The following is a 23,737-nucleotide window of genomic DNA, read 5'->3' on the forward strand; positions in this document are numbered from 1 at the left end:
TCCCATTACCATTGAAGGTGTGCTTTAATGGATTTCCTAAAACTGTGTGTGTGCACAGAAGTCCAAAGCTCAAGAGGTATATGAAAACCAATTAAGAAGCATGTGCCAACTCAAACACTTTCCAACCCAAACAGATAATTCCAAATTCCAGTAGTAAGATGTCCCCAAAAGTAGGGGTTTTGAAACATAAAGCCAACTAGGAAAGGCTAGTTTTAATCATCAGTTCTTTCATACTGCCTTTGAAGAGGGATCATTGGGTTGAGGAAGGCAGGGAAAGGATCTCGTTGCAATGGCTGCAATTCAAAGAAATGCACACTGTCTACGTATGAGAGTTATTTTAGAACTTTCCCTTTCAGCAAGTTCCCCTGCTAAAATGTAAACTGCTTAAAAAAAAAAAAAGGTACAGTACTAATTGCTGAAAAGGATGCAAGTCATTTTCAGATGTGCACTAAAGTTTTCCCTTTCAACAGCTCTCATGCCACACTCCTAACGGTTTTGTAAGCTTCTGGATTTCAAAAGCTTTTCAAACGTTACAATGGCTTATCAGTATCTATTTCAAACTGCAGTTCAAATAAAACAATGTTGGCTATGCACTTCAATGTTTCATACATAAAAACATTTCTTCAAAATTGAAGTTTTAGAAATGTGATTTTACCTTGAACTTCAAGAATGACGAATATACAGAATCCCAGCAATGTGATGTAAACTTTCAAACAAATCATTGTTCACATTTAAATCCTTTCTGCGCACTGTCAACTTTGGCGAATTGCCCTGCTGCTTGACAAGTTTTAAGCTGGATTGCTTAGTGAAATCTGATAGAAGATTTGGTGGCCAGCTGAAGCAATGATTTAATTATTCCAACTTGTTTTCTGAAAAACAAATGAAATTACATTTCTGAACAGGTATGTATGATTCTGCTAACTGCAAAATACCTACGAAGTGGACAAGATGTAGTAATATCTTAAAATGAAAAATGCATTCACATAAATATATAAACAGAACTAAAATATGACCCATTAATTTGCATTTTATTCCATTTTATAACTATGCAACATTTTAAAATTAGCTCATATACAACTAGCTGATTACTCACATCTATGCAACTCAAACTAAAAATGAAGTATTTTAAAATTCTATTTCAACAGCATTGTATCAGACTGATAATCATCCCATTCTAACAACCCAATGTAGCATATTACCCAAGTAGTTTACAGTGAACAAACTTGTAGTGGAAAAAAATATATCCGTGCAAGATTGTCTAGAAAATACTTTAAAATGTTTACTTAACAGCACAAAAAGAAAGGCAGTTAAGCTGCTTACCACTTTCAATAACCTTTCAGGAATAAAGTGGGCAAACACGGTTATATTAAATTTCGCAGCTGCAGTAATCTCTCACTGAAATTTCTGCAATGATTAACAGAGTCTAACTAGCTCTCCAAGGAATAAACAGCAATTTGGACACCTAAGTAGTTAATATAGACAATACAGATTCTGTGTTAAGATGAACAGAACACTGATTTTGCCTTTCTTTGGCCTCTTGTTTGAGTGGGCTTGACCCCCTGACCCCTGTCAGCCTGGTGCTATTCTTGAATGAAAAAACTTGTATTTGTTCAAGGATGTGCTACAATTACTGTTGGTGGCTGCTTCTACCATAAATAACTCAATCTGTCTGTTGGCAGGACCCAAGAACTTTTCATTTTAATTACTGCTTCATAGGCATTTAACATGGAGGCAAATTACTGGCAGAGCATAGAGGTGTATGTCACTTTCAATTTGTGCATGCAGGGGGCATGCAGCCTTCGACCTGTGGCCTACTTTTCACACATCTGTGACTTTTTAGTAATGAAGAAACAAAGCAGCTTCCTCACCACAAGAAACAGAACCACTGCAATGGAATAATCTATCTGTGGATACAGAAACTAATATATGTGGAATAACAACACACAATATATCAACAAACAACTCTTAAAATGTAAAAAAAAAAGTATTTAGGTCTTTGATTTTACTGTTGTTGCTCAAAAAAGTCTGATTTTACTGTATTGATTTAACAATTGTTTTATTGTGTAGTTTTAATTTGTATCTTGTTCTGGATACTGCCATGGAAAAGCAGTATAAGTATGTTTATAAATAATAGTTAAAATGCAAATAAACTTTAGGAGGAAATCATTTAGATTTCCCCCTAAATATACATATATTTTGAAAACAATGGCGGGGTATTTTCACTCCTTTCCTCAAAATGCATCCTATTAAAATAACCTAAAAGGTTATTTTAAGCAACATCTGAACAAAATCTTTACTTCAGAAAAGCAAAATGATTACTATTTCCCATGTATGACTAACATAAAATATTTACTGTAACATACATTTAATATATATTGTAACTTACTACATTTTCATATAAGTGTGAGGAAAAAAGTCTAGAAAGTTCAAAACTACCAATAATAATAAGGGGGAAATTTAAAGGTACCAAACCCCAAATATTTAAAACTAGGCTGATTATACATGTAGGATTTTGTATGAGTTTATCTAGGCTCCACTATAGGAACCCAAGACAATGCCCATGCCTTCAAGGTTTTGTTCTTGTCTTTCCTTCTTCTGAACAATTCAGAAATGGCAGTCAGTCAGGAAAACGAAGCTGCAAATCCTGCTTTCATGACCCATATCTGGAACCAGGTGGCTATTTTCCCTGGGGATCAACTGGCTGACGACCTGGCTGATTTCGCTTTACCACATGACCTGTGGCATGGCTAACTTGCGTAAGCCATTGGGATTTAGTTGCACTAAACTTATCCTTCTGGAGTGGAAGACTTTGTTCACTTGTACTCTCTGCATGTGGTACACTAACTTACTTGATTTATAACTGACCGTATCAACAAGGACTAACACATACTCCTAAAATAAACCTTTGCTTATCCCTGGCCATTAAAGGCTTGCCCTAATACAAAGGTCTTACATCACCTTTAAAAGATGCTTACACAATGGCTCTGACAAAACTCAAAAGGAAGTGGAGTTCCAAAGTTTTATTTTATTTATTATTACATTTATATCCCAGCTTTTTTCCTCTTGCAAGGAACACAAGGCAGTTTAAATAGCCCTTCTCCTCTCCATTTTATCTTCACAACGAAGTTGTGGAAAGTCCACAAGCATACCCATTTACATGCTGTTAGTACAGACTGTATATTCAGGAGGGCACTTTTTGTGCATCATAGAGATCATAACAGTTCACAGAGGAGGCGATTCCTTAGGAATACAGGGCCAAAGCCATGAATCAGGATAAAGGACTAGATCCTTGTTTGGGGTTCCTTTCTACCTTCAAAATTATATGATACTGACTTGGTATTAATTAGGGGAAATGGTAAAATCTGATTTTACCTTCGGTGTTGATACACAAGCATGTAGAGTCTCAACCAAAGGGGCTATGCCCAATACATCTGAAGCAAACCATAAAAAATTATCTGTGATTGGTCATCAACTGCAAAGACAGTTATTACAAAAGATGATCTTGTTACATTATCTTTTGTAACAAGTCTACCTTTGTATTGTTTTGTTTGTTTGTTTCATACCCAAAGGATATGCCAATTCATATATTAATTCCCGTGTAGAATTTAAATTCCTCCATTGTTTTTCAAGGTGAGCTGGTACCCAGAACCCTGTGGAATATAAGGAAGTAAAGATGAATAGTTTTTAGCTCAGATTTATTTGCATTCAAAAAAACTTAACAGAAAAAATATTCCCTATGTTTCACTAATTCCCCAGTGCTCAGGGCTCTTTGAGTACTATGTAACTAAAGTTCCTATTTGTATTCACACCCCCAATGCAAGAAGCAAAGGTGCTGGCCAGAAGAAAAATACCAACATCCATATTACCGTAATACCTTTATTAGGCCAACTCAAAGCAAAATGTGTGATACAATCAATACAAAATTATCAGACAGACATAGGCTCCTTGTGAACTCCAAAATAAATTTAAGTACTAAGCAGCAAGTTCTTAATCTGCCCCCAGAGGAATGTGAAGTAGCCTATGTGGAATTACCAAGCTTTGCTCAAAGGAAGGACCCTTAGCGAGACAAGCAAAGAAGTCTCTAAATAGGCTAGAACAGGCAATTCTCCTGGGCCTGTCTAGAATGCTTCCACGTTAGGTTAGCTCTCGTGGTCTGGTATCTCCACTACTAGGGGATGCTGCTGTGTTCCAAGCAACAGACTGTCTTCAGCTCTGTATTTCTCCTCCTCCATTTCATAGAATCATAGAATCATAGAATAGTAGGGTTGGAAGGGGCCTACAAGGCCATCGAGTCCAACCCCCTGCTCAATGCAGGAATCCAAGTCAGACAGGAGCTAGGTCTGAGGCACACACTCCTTGCCTTCCCAAAGTTTGTTTCAATGACCATAGTTTAAATAGGCTTTTCTGAATGCTCTGAAGCAAATAGAGCATTAAATAGTTTTACCAACTTTGTGCATTCCACTATGAAGTTATTGTCTCTATGAGCAGACACCACACAGTATCCTTCGTTTTCCCTCTCAAAAAGTGCAAAACCTCCTCCATGCATCTCTCTTCCTATTTGATCGCTACTGCGGTAACTATAAAATACATTTCTTAAAGTTCTATGACCCTTAAATGAAAATGGTTTGGTCTAAGTGCCTGTTACCTGAAAACCTGCTTCTCTTTGCAGTTGCTTTTTTTGTAATTTGAAGGCACTGGGTGTTCCAATTATGGAACTTCCACGTCACAAGTACTTTGATCCAATGAGAAAATGGCCACACACCTACTCTCCAAAATGTATAGCCAAGGAAAAAGGCCAAGTGCTCCTCAGAGAATCCTAGATGGTTCTTTGTTGTAGCCTTTGCACGAGCAAACCCAAACAGGGGATAGAGGAACACAGTGAAACATGTATGGTTAATTTGCCATCATACTGATAAGTGATCGTGATCTGCCAGATCGTGATCTGCCATTTTAGGGCTGCTGGGAACAGATGTACTTCATTCATCTGCTGCTATTGTCTTGGAAGTTAGACTACAGGGAATGAGGGGAAATAATCCCCCTCCCCCGCACCTTTTTTTAAAGGTGAAGTTAAGCCTGCACAAGGGAAATCTTTATAGGGACAGAGTTAGAGAAATGTTGAGGGTTGCATGAATCAGAATTATACTTTAGGTAGGAATAGGGTTCAGTTTTCTTGCTGAGAAACTCAGTCATGATGGCTTCTGTACACATGCAGTGTGCATTCTGAATTTGTGCCTGGCACTTTCCCCAATATGTCTATCCTTCTGGGAAAGGTTCCATGGGCAAAGGTCTCATGGTAGCTAGGAGCGAGAGAATCCTGATCTTAGCATGCTAGGCTACTTACCTCTATTATGACTGAAGTTATGACCGATAGCCAGTGTGGTGTAGTGGTTAGAGTGTTGGATTGGGACTTGGGAGATCAGGGTTCTAATTCCCACTTGGCCATAAAGCTCAGTGGGTGAACTTTGGGCCCATCACTGATTCTCAACCTAATCTACCTCATAGGGCTGTTGTGAGTCGAAGCAGTGGGACTTGATGTGTGGGAGGGGCAGAGTACACCCAGGAGTCACATAAAAGATAAAAAGACTTACTCTATTTTATTATTTACTGAATTAGTGTGGCACCAATTGTGCTAACTACTATCACGTTCATCTCACTCCTGTTGCTTGCTTCCTCCAGCAGGCTGGCTTCAGTCTGCAAACTGCATGCGTGTGCTATTCACTCACAGGCAGGATGTTCTCTCAGTGCAGAATGTTTCTTGAGGGCACCTCTGATGCTTATTAGCATAAATTGAGCTCTCTTTGTGCCTTTCTGGATAGAGCATCTCCTTTACCAGCATAATGGGTGATGGTGTGGGTGCAGTGTTCAAACAGCAACTCAAAGCTTCACCCTGCAGTCCAGGCAAAAAAAAAAATCTCGTGATACGGCTGTGCAGCCACTGCCACCATTCTATGCTGGAGTAGGAAGAGAGAGGGCTAAACATTCTCAGAATGTTTTTCCTACTCTCCTGAAAGGACACGTGGCCCCAACTCAGATCAGGACCATGGCATTTCAGGAAAGGAGGGTTTCAGCTTCCTTACCCCCTCCCATTTTCGTCCTGAAGAGAGTTTTTAAAAAAAGAAAACAAGGCTTTGTGGATTTGAACAGCGCTTTTTTTTCTTTCTTTTTATAACCTCCAGCACAAGCGGGGGGAGGGTTATTTTGGGGGAGAACAAGGCTTGGGGGAACCTGAAACCCTATGAAGTGCCACAATCTCAATCCAAACTGGAGAGTAGGGAAAATAGGGAGAATGTTTTGTTTGCTCCAGAGTCAGTGAGTGAGCAGACAGCACGCAGCATGACTGAGACAATAAGTATGATTTTTTGCTTTATTTGAAGAGGAAAAAACAGAAGAGAGTGAGTGTGGGTGTGCTTTTTTTGTGCTGTTTACTTTCCTGGGGGCTGGAGCCAGCCTGGGCAGCACAATTCTGCCTGTAACAACTTCTTTGCTTTATATATGTGTGAGCACCTGTGTACATGTGGTGTTCCTTATGGTACTCTTACTAATTATGGATTTTACATTAAAAGTGTGATTTCTCTGTTTGATTATTGCTGCTGCTTGACATACAGTGCAAGCCTATGCATGTCTACTCAGAAGTAAGTTCCACTGAGTGCAATGGGTTTTACTCCCAGGTAAGTGTGTATAGGATTGCAGCCTTATTTTTTAAAAACCATTAACTTGCTTGAATGGGGGGCAGTGTTGTGGTTCTCCTGCTATTTAAAGACAGATTTATACATGCTTTTTCTCTGGCTAATGACTGCTGTCGCTTTATTTAATTTTTAAAAATTGCTGCTGGTAGTGGCGGGGAATTAATTTCATTTTAATCCACCTGCCTCCATGATCCATCAGGCACTACCTTGCTGCCTTGTATTCCCACAGACTCATTGCCTTGCACACCCATATCGAGCTACATCCCCAGTGAAGCACCCAGTGCATTTTCCCAGCCAGTTTCCATTGCTTTGGCACAGCCCAATCACACAGTGAGCTCAAAAGATCTGCTTGATCTGTCCATACAAAGTATGTGACCACAAACTTATAGCTGCTGACCTCTTGCAGGCCTCTCAGTCTCAGGGAGCCACGCATCACTGCTATGAGTTGCTGTGTGTTCCGTTCCTCCAGCGGACAAGCTGGGAGCCTAGGGCATTGTGCTAAGGTATTTCAGGTTCTTGAGCCAAGCACAACAACCACAAGCCCCGCCCCCACATATACACACTTGCTAGCTTCTCTTCCTTGCCTCCTTTCTCCAAGTTCTCCATGCTTTTTTCTTCAAGCAGGATCCAAGGAGAATGCTTGCTCCAGGCTTTAACCTATTCTTCAACTGCATTCTGAATCTTTTTGCAGCCCTCCAGGCTCCCTAATAATGGCTTAATCAGCTGTTCCATCTCCCATCATTGCCTGTATCAGCCAGGATTCAAAGGGGGTGTACACAACAACATGTTGTGGTCTGAGGTGACTACCCCAGTGTGTCCCAAGGCTGGCAGAGGCCAGGATAGCCTGTGCCCATTGTAAGTTTCCAGAGTATCCAGACCAACCAGTGAGGTTCTTTGGGTTCTCTTTCCTCTGAAACAAAGTAAACATACCCACTTTAACTGCATTCTTCCCTTTTTCTCCTGAAATGGCTCTACATCTATCCATTCTGAAATGGCTCTACATCTGTCCATTCAGTGGCCCCTCATGTGGTCTTTGGCCACTGAAACTCAAAGGATCCCCTGCCATGCATAGCCCCAAACCCTCCCTCACCATTTCCCTAGTGCTCTTCCTGCTCTCTAGTTGGTGAACCATAACTCCCTGCCCCCATCTCTTCTTTCTCTATTACTATTATTAGGAATAATCAGACACTCCAGTGCTGGGAGGTTGGTATACTAACCAACAATTTTTATCTGTAAAATGTTGTTATAAAATAAAACTCTCGACCAGCCAGTGACCTAATTTCCTCACTTTGCTGAAGTACAGTATAACATCTACTGTGTACACACGTCTCTGCAAAAAATCTTTATATTTCTGTGTTTGTGGACTTGCAAATATACACACAAGTTTGTGTACATATGTGAACAAGAGCATCTGGTAGCATATTGGATGGAAATGATTGCATGAGAACAATAAGAAAGGGAATAGGACTTCTTATGGCTCAGTGTGGTGACTGAGAAGACTAAATCTGAGTTGATGAATGCCTGGTTCATATCCCCTCTCTGCTATGAAGTTCCATGTTATGTTTTTATTTAAAGTATTTATATACCATTCTTCATCAAAAATTGATTCCAGGGTAGTTCAGGACAACATAACAATTAAAAAATACAACCTCAATAAAACCATAAAACACAGATAAAAACAGCAGATAAAAGCTTACAGAATGGCCTTGGGCGACTCACCATCTCATAGCCCAAGCTACCTCACAGGATTGTTGGCAAGACTAAAATACTACAACCTTTGAAGGAGTGAATACAAATTCAATAAAAGAACTGTGAACCCTTCAGGGGCAGAAATGCCCTCCGTTATTTTTCACAGCATAAACTTTCAGAAATTATTCTCATTCTCATTCTCTCTCTCTCTCTCTCACACACACACACACACACACACACACACGGAGGGAGGGAGGGAGGGAGGGAGGGAGGGAGGGAGAGACGGAGGTTGCATTCACATGGAACAGTAAGCCAGGATTCTGGCCAATTCTGGCTTACTGTGAACTGGCAGTGTCGTAGTACATACAGCCTATTTGCTCCCACTTGACTCTTTCTGTTAGCGTGAGCAGCTAAACAAACCAGGCATGGTTTGATTAGCATAAAATTCATGCCCAGGATCTTGGTTTGTTGCATCCTTTACAAGCCAAAATTGTAAACCAGAATTTGTTCTTGGTTTATAAATCCTGACTTGAATGGAAGCAAGCAAGGAACCTGAGTTTGGATAACATGCTAAGCATAAAATTTCTGGTATTTTTAAACCATGTGTCAGAGCACATGGGCAACATGCCTAAGGTCCTACTTTCAATACGTGCTATCTCCAAATAAAGGGCCTCAGGTAATGATTCAGAAGAGACTTCTGCTTGAAATATTTAGAAGTTGCTGCCAATCAGGGTAGATAATACTGGGCTTAATGAACTAATGGTCTAATTGTGTATTAGGGCGTGTGTACATGTGTGTGTTCTCTTTTTTCCTGTAGTTAATACACGAGGTCTGATCTTTTCCTCATTTTCTGGAGCACTAACATCCCGACCTTAGCAACATTTACTTGAAGTAAACTAATGGACTGCAAACTAATGGTCTCAAGTGAAATCCAAAAACTCTAACCTTTATGTACCTTTTATATTTTAAATTCCCAAAGGGAAATTATCGGCAAATCTTTAATAAGGAGTTGAAATAAATTCCAGGTTCTTTTTTTAAAATGTGAGTTTATGAACACAAAGCTATGTTGCTTTCCAGTCCTAACAACGTTTTAAAAACAAGTTTCTGACAAGCCTATTTCCTGAAGAAATCTTATGTCAGAATAAATTCCAAAATATTGAAAGGTCAGTGTTTGCATTTTAGATAGCCAAGTATTTTGCATAATTGCACAAAATCACATGGTGCTTTATTCCTATCATCACTGTGTAAATGCCTTCTACTATTTTGCCTCTGATTGTCTTGCGTTTTGATTGCAGTCCTCAAACTTATTCAGTCTGTTTGGGACTGTGTCCAGGGAATAAGGAAGCTTTGGATCTGTGGACACAGACACCCCCCCCCCCCAAACTGGCATTCCTGGCCCCTCCATGTACATAATTGGTGGAGCTTTCTGCTGTCACACTGGGGAGGTCTTCGACTGTGAACCTCCCTTTCTGACCACAGAGAGGGTCAGCTACCCTGTGAAGCAGTTTAGGATTTCTTCCTAAAAACTTAAGAGTTAAGACTAATGCTGGTTAATTTCTGAATGCCACTAATCAACTTATCTATTACATTCAGGAATATGTTCTCCAGGTGCCCCGTTTATTGTTGTTCTACTGTGCAGATAAATGATAATTTAGCATTCAAATAGGATATTAATTTGCTACATAAGTAGATTTTTAAGCATTCATTTTCTCATGGCTTATTGCCTTTTGGGGCAGTATTGGGCCAAAGAAGAAGAAATGTATGCTATCATTCTCTAGTAAGAAATGCACGCTGATAACCGAGATATCAGAATGCAACATTCAATACTTCAGGAATATGCAATCACTTAAATAAATCCCAGGTGGATGGTATTCTGCATCTGTAATTGTATAGCACACACAGATGATAGCCTGCCTCTTCAAAGGCTGAGTGTGAGTACATTATATAGAACATTGCTACATAATGTTAAATATTAATATAATTTATTTAGCCTATCAGTAATTTCTCACATTTTAACCATGAAAGTCTAACAAATTTGAACTATAATGAGACTTTGTTCAAAGTCGATGTCTTTATTTCAAAATAAACTTTGTGCAGAATTTGTAGTTCTACAAAGTAGAATCTACAACAAAATCTTTTCATAATGAACTTGACGTTTAATTGCAGCCAAGCAATAAATACAGCCAACGCTAGGATTTCAGTGCATGAGAACTGGAAAGGAGACTTCAGCAGCTCCTCTCTCTCTCATATCCCCCCTCCCAATCCTTAATTCTCACAGTCTACGTAGTAGGACTCCTTTGGTTATCTGCCAGTTCCATTAAATAACTTGGAGTAAAGCGCTCCCCTCTTCTTGGGCCCCTCCCCTTAAGCAGCCCTAGGCGCCCTGTCTCATACGCTTTTCAAGGCGTGCTAGACTACACAGCAGACTTTCTGGCTCCACTTCCATTGTTTGCATGGCTGCATTGCTCCTTATCCACAGACTGGATTAGCATAAGAATACTGTCATCCCCTTCAGTAAGCAATCTCCCCCTCCTGCCATCCTTACAGACAAAACATTGAAGGACTTTAAGAATAAAATGTTGAAAGCAATTGTTTTGCTGTTCAATGTCCCTTACTACATAAAATATTAAGTAATTCAGAAGAATGAGGTGCAGGAATTCCTGCTGACTGACAGTACAAGGCAAAGAAAACCTGTGTTAGATTTTTTAGTCGCCTTGGTATAATATGGTACTGATGCTGTAGACAATTACATGAAGAACTGCCAGGATATTTCATGGAAACACACATTCTGAATTAGATTCCAATTGGTTCTAGAGGGAGAGTGGGAAAGGGGAGAAATCAACAGAAATGCCTACACATTTTAAGGGTAGCTGACATTAAACAATGCAGGATATGACCTCATTTGCTCTGCATTTTTTTAGTTTGTGAAACTAGATACTAAACTTCTAAGATTCCAAATGGGGGATACTTCAAAAAATCTGTCCTACAACTACAGACTTTTCAAATTCTTTGAAAATGAGTGCATAGTGTCAACTATGAAATCAGAAATACGAACAATTTGCTTAATCAAGACATTCAGTAAGTCTTAAATATGGGGGAAACATAATATTGCCCAATCCATTCATAATTTAAACAAGTGAATTAAAAACAGCATAACACTAAGAATCCCAGAGGGGAGGGGTGGAACCACCAAAATTTCAGATACAATGCTCCTGGAATCAGACCATGGACTTGTGCATTCACTCCTCTCCCCCGCACGCCAAGTGTGAATTCCCACTGCCAGACTTAATGGCAGTTGTGCATTATTTCTGGTAAAGATTTAGAAGTAGGATTCTAAGCTGGTTTCAAGGCCTGGTTAAACAGGGATGGTAGTTAGCCTTACTTACTGCTATGTTATGCTTCACTGTTGTTAATTAAGGCCCAGTGGGTAAGGGCTGGGGGGAGAAATGCATACTGCTGCATCCCACTCCAGTAAAGTATTACTTCAGTAGTATCAAAAGATAAGCAATCAGGAGTGTTATATCTGCACAGGGCCCAAGTGTTTAAGAAAAGAATCAGGCTCTAACACACTTCTGGTTTATAACAGTCACCTGTTTCAACCTTTTGATTAATGATCAAGGTCATTAATGCACTCATTTTATCATTTTATGAACTGAAGGATGCCCAAGATGTTCTTAAGTTTTGAGATGTTCTTTCCATCTCAGATTCTGTTTCCAGCAAAGACAAATGGGAAGATTCCTCCCCTTCTCCCAATTCACTGGGAGGAGGGGAATCTGCCCATCTCTCCGTGCAAGGAAGAGTAGCTGAAGCCAGAGTGAGCAAAGGCGCTGCTGAAGGGCACAATAATGCATGGTGCGTGTGGTGGCGGCAACAGTGGTGCTCATGGATCTCTCTTTGCTGGTGAATGGGTTACAGTGAGAGCAAAGAGATTGCTGAAAAGGACCTCTTCAGCCACTGCCGCTTGTAAGGACTATTGGAAGGAAAGTAAGGGCGAAAGCAGATGCAACGTTTTAATTGTGGAAGTTATTTTAACACAAATTTCAGAATGCATGTTCAAACCATTTCCACATCACTTAAGATTGCTATGTTTCTCTTCACCCTCATAGTAGCAGATGAAGGGATTGATTACATGTGCTTCCCCAGCAAGAGAGAAACTGTGGTTTCTGATCCTGGCTTGTCCCTGTAAATCATAGTTTAAATTAACTGCAGTTTTTGTCAGATGTAACAACAAGCTGCAGTTAGTTTAAACCTGAAAGTGAATGCTTCCAATCTCATACTCGCAGCCACAACAGAGAAGAGGGGAGTGTGAGCCCAAGACTCGCCCAGGCTCATTCACATAGCACTAAGCCATGACTTAGATTTATGTCCGAACTGGGTCAGTGTGTCAGTGCACTTTTATTCTTCATAATTATGTATTAAATCTATCCTGATTATAAACTAACCATAGTCAACATCAGGTATATTCAGAAGATCCTATCAAGAGGTCCCTAAGTGTACCTCTTTATTCTCCCCTACATAAAAAAGACTGCTATACATCTTGGGATAGCGGGTTATGATAAACTCTACAAAACCCACCCACCACTCTTGGATGGGGCCCAGTCACTGACAGGGACTTCATGGAATGCACTGCATGCACATGCATACACACACACGCGCGCACACACACACACACACAGAAGAATCCTCACAATATAGATCAAGCCTGTTCGGGCTTGTACTTTCTCTCCTGTCCTATTTTACATGCCTGAAGAGGACTGAAAGCTTCTGCTTTCAATTTTAATCAAACCAGAGTACCCTATTACAGCCAGACTTGGGGAGCTCTGTTTAGTTTAAAGCAGAGGTGGGCATCTTGTTGCCCTCCAGATGTTGTTGGACTGCAACCCTCATCAGCCCTAGCCAGTATAGCCAATGGTGAGGGATATTGGGAGTTGTGGTCGCAAACATCCAGAGGGCCAAAACTTGTCTCCCCCCCCCCCCCCCCCGGTTTAAAGCATGGTTACTTCAAAACAAGCCAGGATCAAAACATGTTTCATGATCCTGCCTTTTCAGTAACCAGAGTTCAGAAGTAATGGTGAGCTTAAAACCAGAAGCAGACACTTCTGATCTCCTCATCTAATGTGCACCAGAGGAGCTGGAGGAGCGGAAGACTGAGGCTTGTCATGGGTCATACATGTAACACTAAACCATGGTTTAGCATTTTGTCCAAAATGGATCACTATGCCATATTTGAAGTATGTTCCCGTTCATCTTCCACCTGCCATAGTGATGCTACTGTCTGATAAAAACAGAAAGTATAAAGTATTCTGGAATTCTCTACAAGGACTGACAGTCATAGCTAAATAGAGAGAATGAGCTCAACTGTACACACAGAATTAATACAAGAGATGATTTTAATACAGTAGATGATTTTAATACAGCAGATGATTTTGATAGTCACAACAGCATGTGTATGATCATAACCTCCTATCTAACATGGATTAGGAGGATATGACTGCATAGTGAACAACTGCTCAAACAAGCACCTTTATACTTAGGAATTACTGACAAAAGTGTTTTAATATCAGAAAGGCAGCAGTTCTTTTAGAGTAAACTATGCCTGGTTCACACATAACAACAACGGGGAGTATGGGTTGAGTATGGGTCAAGTATGACCTTAAGATCATCATTAGTGGACCTTCTCTGTGAGCCCCTGCGAAAGGAAGTGAGGCGGGTGGCTATTAGGAGGAGGGCTTTTTCTGCTGTGGCACCCCGGCTCTGGAATGAGCTCCCTAGTGAGGTTCGCCTGGCACCTACATTGTATTCCTTTCGGTGCCAGGGGAAGACCTTTTTATTTTCCCAGGCATTTTAGCATTTTAGCTTTCTAAACTTTTAGCTTTGCTGTTTTAAATCTGTATTTTAAACTCCAGCACTGTTGCTAGGTTTTATTGTGGTTGTATTGTTATATTGTGGTTTTAATGTTCTATATATTTTAAATTGTTTTATTGTGTGCTGTTTGGTTTTAATTTTTGTGAACCGCCCAGAGAGCTTCGGCTACTGGGCGGTATAGAAATGAAATGAATGAATGAATGAATGAATGAATAAATAAATAAAGGTTGTTGTTACACGCAAACCCTGCACTACGGGGCTATTCACCACAAACACCCTAGAAAGAGAACCCATGGTTTGCTGCTGGTTTGTGAACTCTGGGCTGATCATGGTTAACAACCCATAGTTAAACCAGGTTCACACATAAAGGTTCACACATAAAGACAATCCACAATTCAACAGCAATCCATACTGAACCTGTACTCTGTACTGTCGTTAGGTGCAAACCAGGTCAATAACTGAGAGTAAGAAGAAGTGGTGGATCCCCACTTAATTCAAATTTGATTTGTAATGGTTCCTGTCATGACCCTCTCTTCAAGTGGTTGCTTGTTTTAGCACAAATGGTTGATTTCAATTTAAAGTATATCTAAGATAAACAAACAGCTATGCACTTTAAGGTATCGTAAATATGCTCCAACTAAACAACTGTGGTCACATTGTTTTACAAAAAAAGGTTTCAGAACCATCTCTAAAACCAGTCTTAACACTATAGAACATGGAGAAGGCCAGAATGCAAAGATAATGGGCCGGTTCGCATATCATGATAAGCCATCCTGAAAATAAGCCATGGTGGGTTGGTTATTTGCTGACTAACTCAAGTTACTCCTGACAGATAATCAGGCACTCTGAGGCTTGCCATGGGTTTTCCCCCTAGTCCTCTAGCCCGCTCCCTGCACGTATCCCAGTGTCCTTTGTGCCATATTCCCTCTTATATCCTTGTCCCTTTGGAGGGACTTTTCTGGCTTCCCACCTTGCTCCGATCACTACCCCTTTTCTGTGCAATTTTTCTATTCACAACTTTTTTTTTTAAGGCACTTCAGAAATACACAAATGGATTCATAATTTTGTTTTTAATCACTCCTCCCCCTCCCAATCTTTTGCAAGTGTGCAGAATTGCCTCTCTGCTATGTAGTACAGTTGCCTTGCCAGTTTCCTTGTAAATTACCTACTCGGCTTTGGTGAACCTTTATCCACTTGAGAAGCACCTGAAAAGAAAAAAATGTTGCAAACAAAGCAATTGCTCAGAAAAGGGGTTGTAATTGGAGGGGGGGCAGGGGGCCAATAAACTCCCACTTGTCAATTTCATCCTCTCACTGCATTATGTCTTGAAATGACACCTGTCAGTTTCCTCCCCCATTTCGGTGTTTCCCTTGACCTGGAACTCAGAAAGCAGCAGTTGAACTAGACAGAACTATTGGGGCAGGTGGGTGCAATTACTGCTGCAGTATGGGTATAATTACTGCGGGCATATAGAATTATTTTTTCCTCTGCTTCCAAAAAATGTGTAAAAAAACACACTGTGAATTTTGTAATTTACTCACAAGCTATGGCGTCACATGGCACAACAAGCCATCCTGAGACCAAGCACCCTCAACAACCCAACAATACACCATGGGTTCTCAGGGTGGCTTGTGTATGGTTAACAAACCACACTGACACCTCTGCGCTGGGTTCAGGCATCACGATAAACCAGGCTGACACAAACAAGGCTCACAACCCACTATGGCTTATTGTGTCACGTGAACCCAGTCAATGTTTGCACTTCAACAGTAACAGGCTCTTATCTCCCTTTAGTTTTTTAAAATAGCTACTCAGCTACTTTCAATACATGAAAATCATTCCCAACAGGTCTCAACAGTGTTTATAAATCTAGTATCTGGAAATATTACACAGACTGTCTATGGAGAATCCAGAAATCTTGTTAGCATAGAAGAAAAATAAATTTGAAAATGAAAGGAGAGAGAATATCCTTACAGTGGAAGTAAGATGCAAAGTTAAAATAGACACATTTTCAAAAACACTTTTTTGGCATTGTCATTTTTTAAAGTATGTTCATGTACATCATCTTCTCTGGAATTCCCCTGCCACGTTACGTTTCCCCAGTTGTTGACATTTTCAACATAAATGCAGAACAATTACAATTCATGACTGAAGCTGTATTTAATACTCTCATTTTAGTAGCATGAGAAAACTACAGTACTACCAAGCTAAACTATTTTAACAGATTTGTCCTACCCGACGTTAACTATGGTGTCCCAAAATTCCAAACCAGGTATGAAATTTTCATATCCTTCTTTTACATTTCCATGACTTTGTCTCCTGCTATGTCTTCTCTTGGATTTTAGTAACTACTATTTCATCACCACCTTCCACAGATATCATTTTTTCACCTTGCACTATTCAATGAGACCAATGTAAGGGGACTATTTATCCAAGTTTGCTTTTCAGATTTCAGAGTGAATTTGTCTATAAGACCTGCCCTTTTTAAAAGAACTCAAAATTTACCTGGGCCAACATGTTTTCACCACCATTCATTCAAAGCCATGACATACCAGTGTCCATTTTTGTTTCTGCTGAAACAAAAATGGACACTAGTTTCTGTCTAGTTTCTGTCTAGTGTCCAAACAAAAAACTAGTTTCTGCTGAGGCTTATTATTATGTGTCCAACTGTTAACAACCCTATGCATGTGACATAAGACTAGGTGTTGAACCAACATTTTCTTACAAAAGAAAAAGCAATGTAAACTATCTGAATGACCTCTGAAATGTCAAATATTTAAAATTTATCAATGTCACTTGATCTCCCCTACAGCTCTGAGCAGTAGGACTGCTAAAAAATTGTTAACTTCTCAAGGTAAGGTATGTGGCTGAGAAGGGATCTGAATCAGAGTCTCCAACATGGAAAACCAAGAGATCTTTGTAAGATGCTTTCAAATATAGAACATAATGGGCACTGGTGATCAATTATATTTCAACTGCATGTCATGCAGGTCATCTATGCCCTCCTTCCTGGATCAAAGCTAAAACCAGTGTGGCAAGAAGAATGAAATAGTTTTTGCGGTTTTGAATCTGGCCAGAGGGGGAAGAAAGTGCATTTCTGGAGCTAGCTGTGTTGGGGAGCTGCAAAGGTGTTTTACTGCTTTTGGAGGGCTGATGATACCTTAAGACTAGCACTGCCCATCTCTGTCACTGCCAGTTGCACCTAACCTGATTCAAGGTGTATGATTGTAATTATGCAGGTATTACACAAAAAGCAAAAGGTAGACATCTTGGCCATAAGGAAAACTCCAAAATCCGTATTACACAATCCATATTACATAAACACTGCAAATTTCTAATATTCGTTTCTTACAAGAAGTTGACCCTGCATAATTGTTACACCTGGAACTTCCTACTGCCTGGGGAAAGTAGGGAATATAACATAACAGGATGAGTTATTAAATATCTGAAGTCCAGCAGTAACTGCCAGTTACTCTGAGCAAAGGAGATATTTGGACAGACTATCTTCTTACCCAGCAAAGAAATGGCTCAAAGTGTCAAGTTTAAAGTCTTTTAAAATACCATCCGCACTCTTCCAGTAATAGTCATACATCACTACCTCCTGTTTCATTCATGTAGCCTGAGGTTCCAATGCAGTGCCCACAGGGACCAATGTTTCAGCAGAGACATACCTGGGTGGCTGCCAAGCTCTCTGCTCCCTCACTGCTGGATTATAACTGATAATGGCTGCCAAGTCCTAGTATCTCTTCACTGATCCCCACCTTGTCAGAAAAGAGGAGAGTAGAGAAAGTTCTAATTGGTCTCTTTCTTCTCTCTTCTAGTATCCTCCAATTAGACCAGTTCTCCCTTGTCTCTCTGCCAGTAGCATCCAATTAGAACTGTTCTCTCTACTGGTAGCGTCCAGTTAGAAGTGTTCTCTAGTTGGATGGTACCAGCAAAGAGAAAACACTTCTAATTTGACACTACCAGTAGGCAGACATGTGGATTCTGAGTGGAGAGCTGTGCCTCCATGGAAGGAAAGGTAGGCAATTGGTGATGATGGTGGAAGTAAAACAGAGGAACTGGGCCCTGAGGAAACAAGAAAAAATGGAGGAGCCAGGGCCTGGAAAAATGGAGAAACGGGGTGGGGAGAGCAAGAAAAAAACAGAGGGACCAGGGACTATCTGGATTGTCATCCTGGAAGAGAGGGTATGTACATGTGTGTGGATGGTGCATTAATTTTAGAGGAATTTCTTTAGAGATGATATGGAGAAATTAATTTGCTGGCCTTCTGTGAAATTTCAATTTTATTGGAGAAGAAAACTGTTTTTCTAAGGAGTGGTTTTGTGTTTTGGGGCTCAGACCTCACCTTCATCTTGATCCTGGGCAAGTAACATGTTTTAGCCTCACTACTTTGCTTCCTGTAAATAAAATGCTTAGTGAAGTAGTGATTGTTTACACTCCCATGGCAGCCATTTTGTGACTGTGCCGAAAATTCTAAATGTGCTCACATTTGGGGATCTCTATCGCAGCTCATATAGTATGTCCTTGATCCCGTAACCACTGTCAATTCAAGAGAAGCATTACACCCGAACCAGCCCTTATTTTTTGCTCCCTGAAAAGTGTATGCAATTGCAGTTTTGAGGAGAATACATCCTGAAGTATTCTTCCCTCCAAGGGCATATTCAGACACATCAACAAGACACTATACTGGAGACAATAGTCTGAACAGGATGACAGACTAGGAGAAATAATGCAAAGGTTACTGTGAAATTCATCAAATCAACTCCTGGATACTTTTCTTGGCCTGTCCTTCTTCCCTAAAATCTTTACTTATGATAGAAATGGCTCCTTAATTAACTTTTTTCCAAGCTCTTTTCTAAGGCAGGGGTAAGTTCTTCTGAGGTCAGACCTGCTGCTACACTATGGCCCAGTTCAGATGTAATGACCAAACCATGGCTGGATTGTCAGGGCTGTGCATCCCCATTTCCTCTCCTCTCTGATCCCCTCCCTCATTTCTGGTTCATAACATAAAACCTATAGTTTGACTTTATGTGCAAACTGGGCAAACTATGGTTACTGCAACAACAGTCTGTATTAAAAAAAACCAGAACTGGAAATCACAGCTGGAACCAAGAAGTAGGGGAAGAGAATTGGAGCATACAAGCTAGAGGTGCAGCATGATGGCCAAGCCATGGTTTGTCCTTGATGTCTGAACCAGGCTTATCAATCTTGAGCATCCTTCTGTAAAGTGACATCCTCCAATGTGTTGGTCTACAACTCCCATCACCCCCAGACAGCATATCAAATTACTGTGTTGGCAGGGGAAGATGGGGGTTGTAGACAAACACATCTTGGGGCACATGGATGGGGAAGGCTGATCTTCAGCAACCTCTCCAAAAGGAATAAAGACCAACCTTTAAAACTCCTAACCCTACAATTTTCATTCTTCCTGATCACCATCTTAAAAACAAGAGAACAATTATTCCCAATATATAGTTCCATCCACAAAACTACATGAATGGATTGTACTGTATTGTAATATTAATTAAATAAAAGGAAGAATCCTGAACCCCTTTTGCCACCTTATTTAAAAAGAAATAAAATTGAGTAAAGATTAATGTATATCCAATAATTCCAGGTTCAGATGTCTGGAATTCTCTGCCCAGGGAAGTCTGCCTCATCCCTTCCCTGATGATCTTCTGCCACTGTGTGAAGACCTTTTTTTTTAGAGAGGCCTTAAGTTTTTATTGGCTTCACTGAAACCTTCTGGATTGGTTTTATTGCTGTTCTTATGTATTTACTTTCTGCGGCCTTGCTTCTTTTTCATAATGATATCTTTATTGCTTTTATTGTATTTCCCCCTTTTTGTTAGCTGCCTTGAACTTTTAGTAAAAGTGAGATATAAATGTTTTACATAAATGGGAATGTTATGTCTGGGCCCATTTTCAGACTGGCTGTTACCGTTTATCAGAGAGCTGGAAGAAACAGTGCTGTTCAGTTGATATTCTGCCAACTGGTTTCATCTGTATTTCCACTTCATCAATTCCAGAATAAAATTGTAACAATGCATATTTCTTTAAATCTGTAAGACAGGAAAAAGTTGGAATTTAATTGCAAGCAGGCTTTGTCAGCCATTAAAAAGACATTGTGACTCTTTGCATTTCATCCTATCAGCTACAGAGTGCTATTATGCATGTCAGCCAGCATGCAAAAAACTCCACAGCTACTTCTGTGTGGCCCCTTATGCCATACAGAAAACCATTTTTTTTAATACTAAGGGGACTTTCTAAAGCAGTGTTTGTTAACAGTAAGAGTAGGGCTGCTGTGCAATGACACAACTCCCATTAGGCATGCCTACGCCCTTGGACATGCCTAAAGTTGGATATTGGCCATCCTCAATGATGCACAACCAAGCAATTCTTCCAGGTGTTACACATATACCATATAGGATCAATTCTCATATTCAAATTAATTATATATAATTGGGGATGAAAAGCAAAAGACTTCCATTTTCTTACCATAGTTAAAAACAGAAACAATTAAACTTGGCAATATAATTACTTTGAAGTAGCTATGTTAACTTATGACACAAACGGGAGTAAGGCATTTTATTGATGAGGCTGCTAAAATGCTACCCTGTTACCCAGGAATTTAAATATTCTCTCAGCTCCCTATGGAGTCTAGCTCCTTAAAAAATGGTGATGTTTTCTAGTTCTGTCTTCAGTTTAAATAGCTGATTTCCATAAATAACATAGGAATACAACCTGTGTTGACTCTATACCCCCCAAAACTGGATCCCATCCACTAAAAGCAGATAGAAAAGAGAATTATGAGGAAAGGTGGGAAGAATCTGGGTCAGAATAATGCTTTGAGTTAAAAGGGGGAAATCTTGCATTTTGGTAGATGTTTTGGAAGAGCTTTTGGGGGGTTGCCGGGTTGCCCTGGAATCTGTAGCAGCTGTACAGCTGTTTTGTTGGGCTGGGGGAGTTTGGTATGAAGTCAACTTGGAGGATTGGATTTTGTCCAATGACAGCACATCACTCCCACTTACAAGATGTAGGACAATGATTATTTATTTTGTATTTAAATATTTTATTTTAGAAAATGTACACACTCTTTTTCTTTTAAAATTCCCAAAGTTGTTAAAAAAATTATAACAAAATTCAGTAAAACCAATCAGTAAAATAATAAAACAGCATTAAAACAATAAAATATCTAATTCAAAATAACCAAGGGTAGCTGGCAATGGTAGCAGTCAGGAAAATGCCCAGGCAAACAAACATGTCTTCAGTTGTGGGCAGAAACAATTCACACTAGGAACCTGCCTGATCTCAATGGGGAGGTTGTTCCACATAGTGGGTGCCACAATGGAGAAGGGTCTCCTCCACACTATAACAAAGTGAACATCAGTAGCCTTTGGTACAGAAGACCAGGGCAGCCTATATTGGAGAAGACGGTCTCTTAGATAAACTGGCTGGACCTGAGCTGTTTTGGGCCTTATAAACCAACAGTAAGACCTTGAACATGGCTCAAAAGCTAATTGGCTGCCAGTGCAGAGCTTTCAGCACCTGAGTTATTATGTGTGTGGTAGAAAGTTCTATTGAGCAATCTAGCTACTGCATTCTGCACTAGCTGCAGCTTCTGAACCAATCTCAAGGGAAGCCCCACATAAAGCACATTACAATAGTCCAACCCTGAGGTTACCAATGCATAGATCACTGTGGCCAGGCTATCTCAAAGCTGGTAATAGGTGCTCTTTGCCACAGAGGCCACTTGTGCCTCCAGTGAAAAAGATGAATCCGACAGCATTCCCAGAGCAACCTGATCCAGGACAGGTAAATTATCCAACTCCTTTACCAGAGAACCACCTACCCACAGAGCCTCTATCTTACCAGGATTCAGTTTCAGATGGATGGTCCTCATATAGCCCACCGGTCCAGATTGTGCATGGCCACACCTGACTCAGATGTAACAGAGAAATAGAGCTGTGTGTCAACTGCATATTGATGACACCTTACCCCAAATTCCCTAATGGCGCCATCCAACAGCTTCATATAGATGTTAAAAGCACTGGGGACAATATCATACCCTGTAGCACCTCACAGAACAATTACTAAGGGGCAGAGACACAATCTTCCAATGCCACTCTCTGGAATCAATGCTGCAGATAGGAGTGGAACTATTGCAATACAGCAGCTCCTACTCCAACCTCATGGTCAATGGTCCCACAAGCTGCTAAGAGATCAAGGAAAAGCAGCAGGGTCTCACTTCTCCTGTTCCTCTCCCTCTCTAGCAATTAGTAGCAAAATGCTAGAGAAACACAATTCTCTGCTCGCACCCTACTGTGAACAATGGCCTCCCTCAACCCAGCAAGTAAGAGATGGATATATTTCTCTGAAATACTGAGGAGTAGATTAGTATGGCACTTCTCTATCTCCCACCCCTTAATCTGTGGTTCAGAGGTCAAATAAAGGTATTTCAGGTTGTCCATGTACAACATCAACATATTTCTGAAAAACTATATAATTCTTAGATCAGATTTCTATTTGGATTTCTGTCTTCATCTAGAGCGGCTAGGTTTTATTGAGGCAATAGCACAATAAGTCAGATATCACTCAGAGTTCAGCACCAGAGAAGAAATTTATCTGAGGACCAACAAGCCGTTAAAATATAGAGATCAGCATAAAAACAGATTCCTTACAACTGCAGCAAAAAGAAAAAAAAGAAGAAGCACGCGACTTGAGAAGCCAGAAGATTTTGAGAGGAACCTCTGCACAACCACATACAGTTTCAATGGCTAATACACAATCTGACAGTCTTGAGAGACAGACTTTGTGGAAAACCCTAGATGTACTGCAAATCCCCACCCTACACTGTCCCAGTAAGGCAAAGAACTGAAAACGCAGAACATATACTCCCTATAGGGAGTTACTTTTAGCCCCCCAGTGGGCATGTAGTGCAGCTGGCTGCATGTTCTTATCAGCTGCTAAAAAGCCTAGATTATTATGCCATGTATGTATAATGGCTCTATTTCCATTGTTACTAAAACACTACAAACATCAGAAATGATAATGTTGCATATGCATGTTGGTACGAAGTATGCATGCTGATATGAAGTATGCATGCTGATATGAAGTATTCCCAGGGAGTCCCATCACACCAATTAATGTTATTGGTGTTGCACTAGAATTACAACACCAAATTACATTGGTGTTGTAATTTACAGCAGCACTAATCTCCAATTGGATACTGCCCATTACGTGCAGAAGATCTCCTGATAGTTCTCTTCTTGGCATAAGCAGACAGTGATACAATCAGCCCACAAAAAAATTAAGTTTCAGGATTACTACCCCATAGCTTCATAATAATCTATGCCATTACAAAAAGGTCATAATACTTCTGTCTCCATGCTCATTTGTAAGTATTCCTATCACTGGTTTAACAACCTTGGCAATCAATAATAAATTTGTGTAAAGTGGAACGAGCTGAAACTCAAATACCAGCTAGCATCAATT

General features: G+C 40.2%; 1 protein-coding gene across 1 annotated transcript in view; it reads right to left on the reverse strand.

Annotated features, from left to right (window-relative positions):
- BMPR1A (bone morphogenetic protein receptor type 1A) overlaps positions 1-23,737 on the reverse strand; it is a 91,810-nt gene that overhangs the window by 28,076 nt on the left and 39,997 nt on the right. Inside the window, exons 2-3 of the mRNA XM_084845326.1 lie at positions 20,184-20,304; positions 656-869 (exon numbers count right to left, since the gene is read on the reverse strand). Coding sequence (XP_084701452.1) covers positions 656-722 — 67 coding nt within the window. The 5' untranslated portion in view covers positions 723-869; positions 20,184-20,304. The remainder of the gene's footprint in view (positions 1-655; positions 870-20,183; positions 20,305-23,737) is intronic.

The sequence above is a fragment of the Heloderma suspectum genome, chromosome 3, assembly GCF_057233095.1.
Source record: "Heloderma suspectum isolate Gila_16-S chromosome 3, 16-S_ref, whole genome shotgun sequence".
Lineage (NCBI taxonomy): Eukaryota > Metazoa > Chordata > Lepidosauria > Squamata > Helodermatidae > Heloderma > Heloderma suspectum.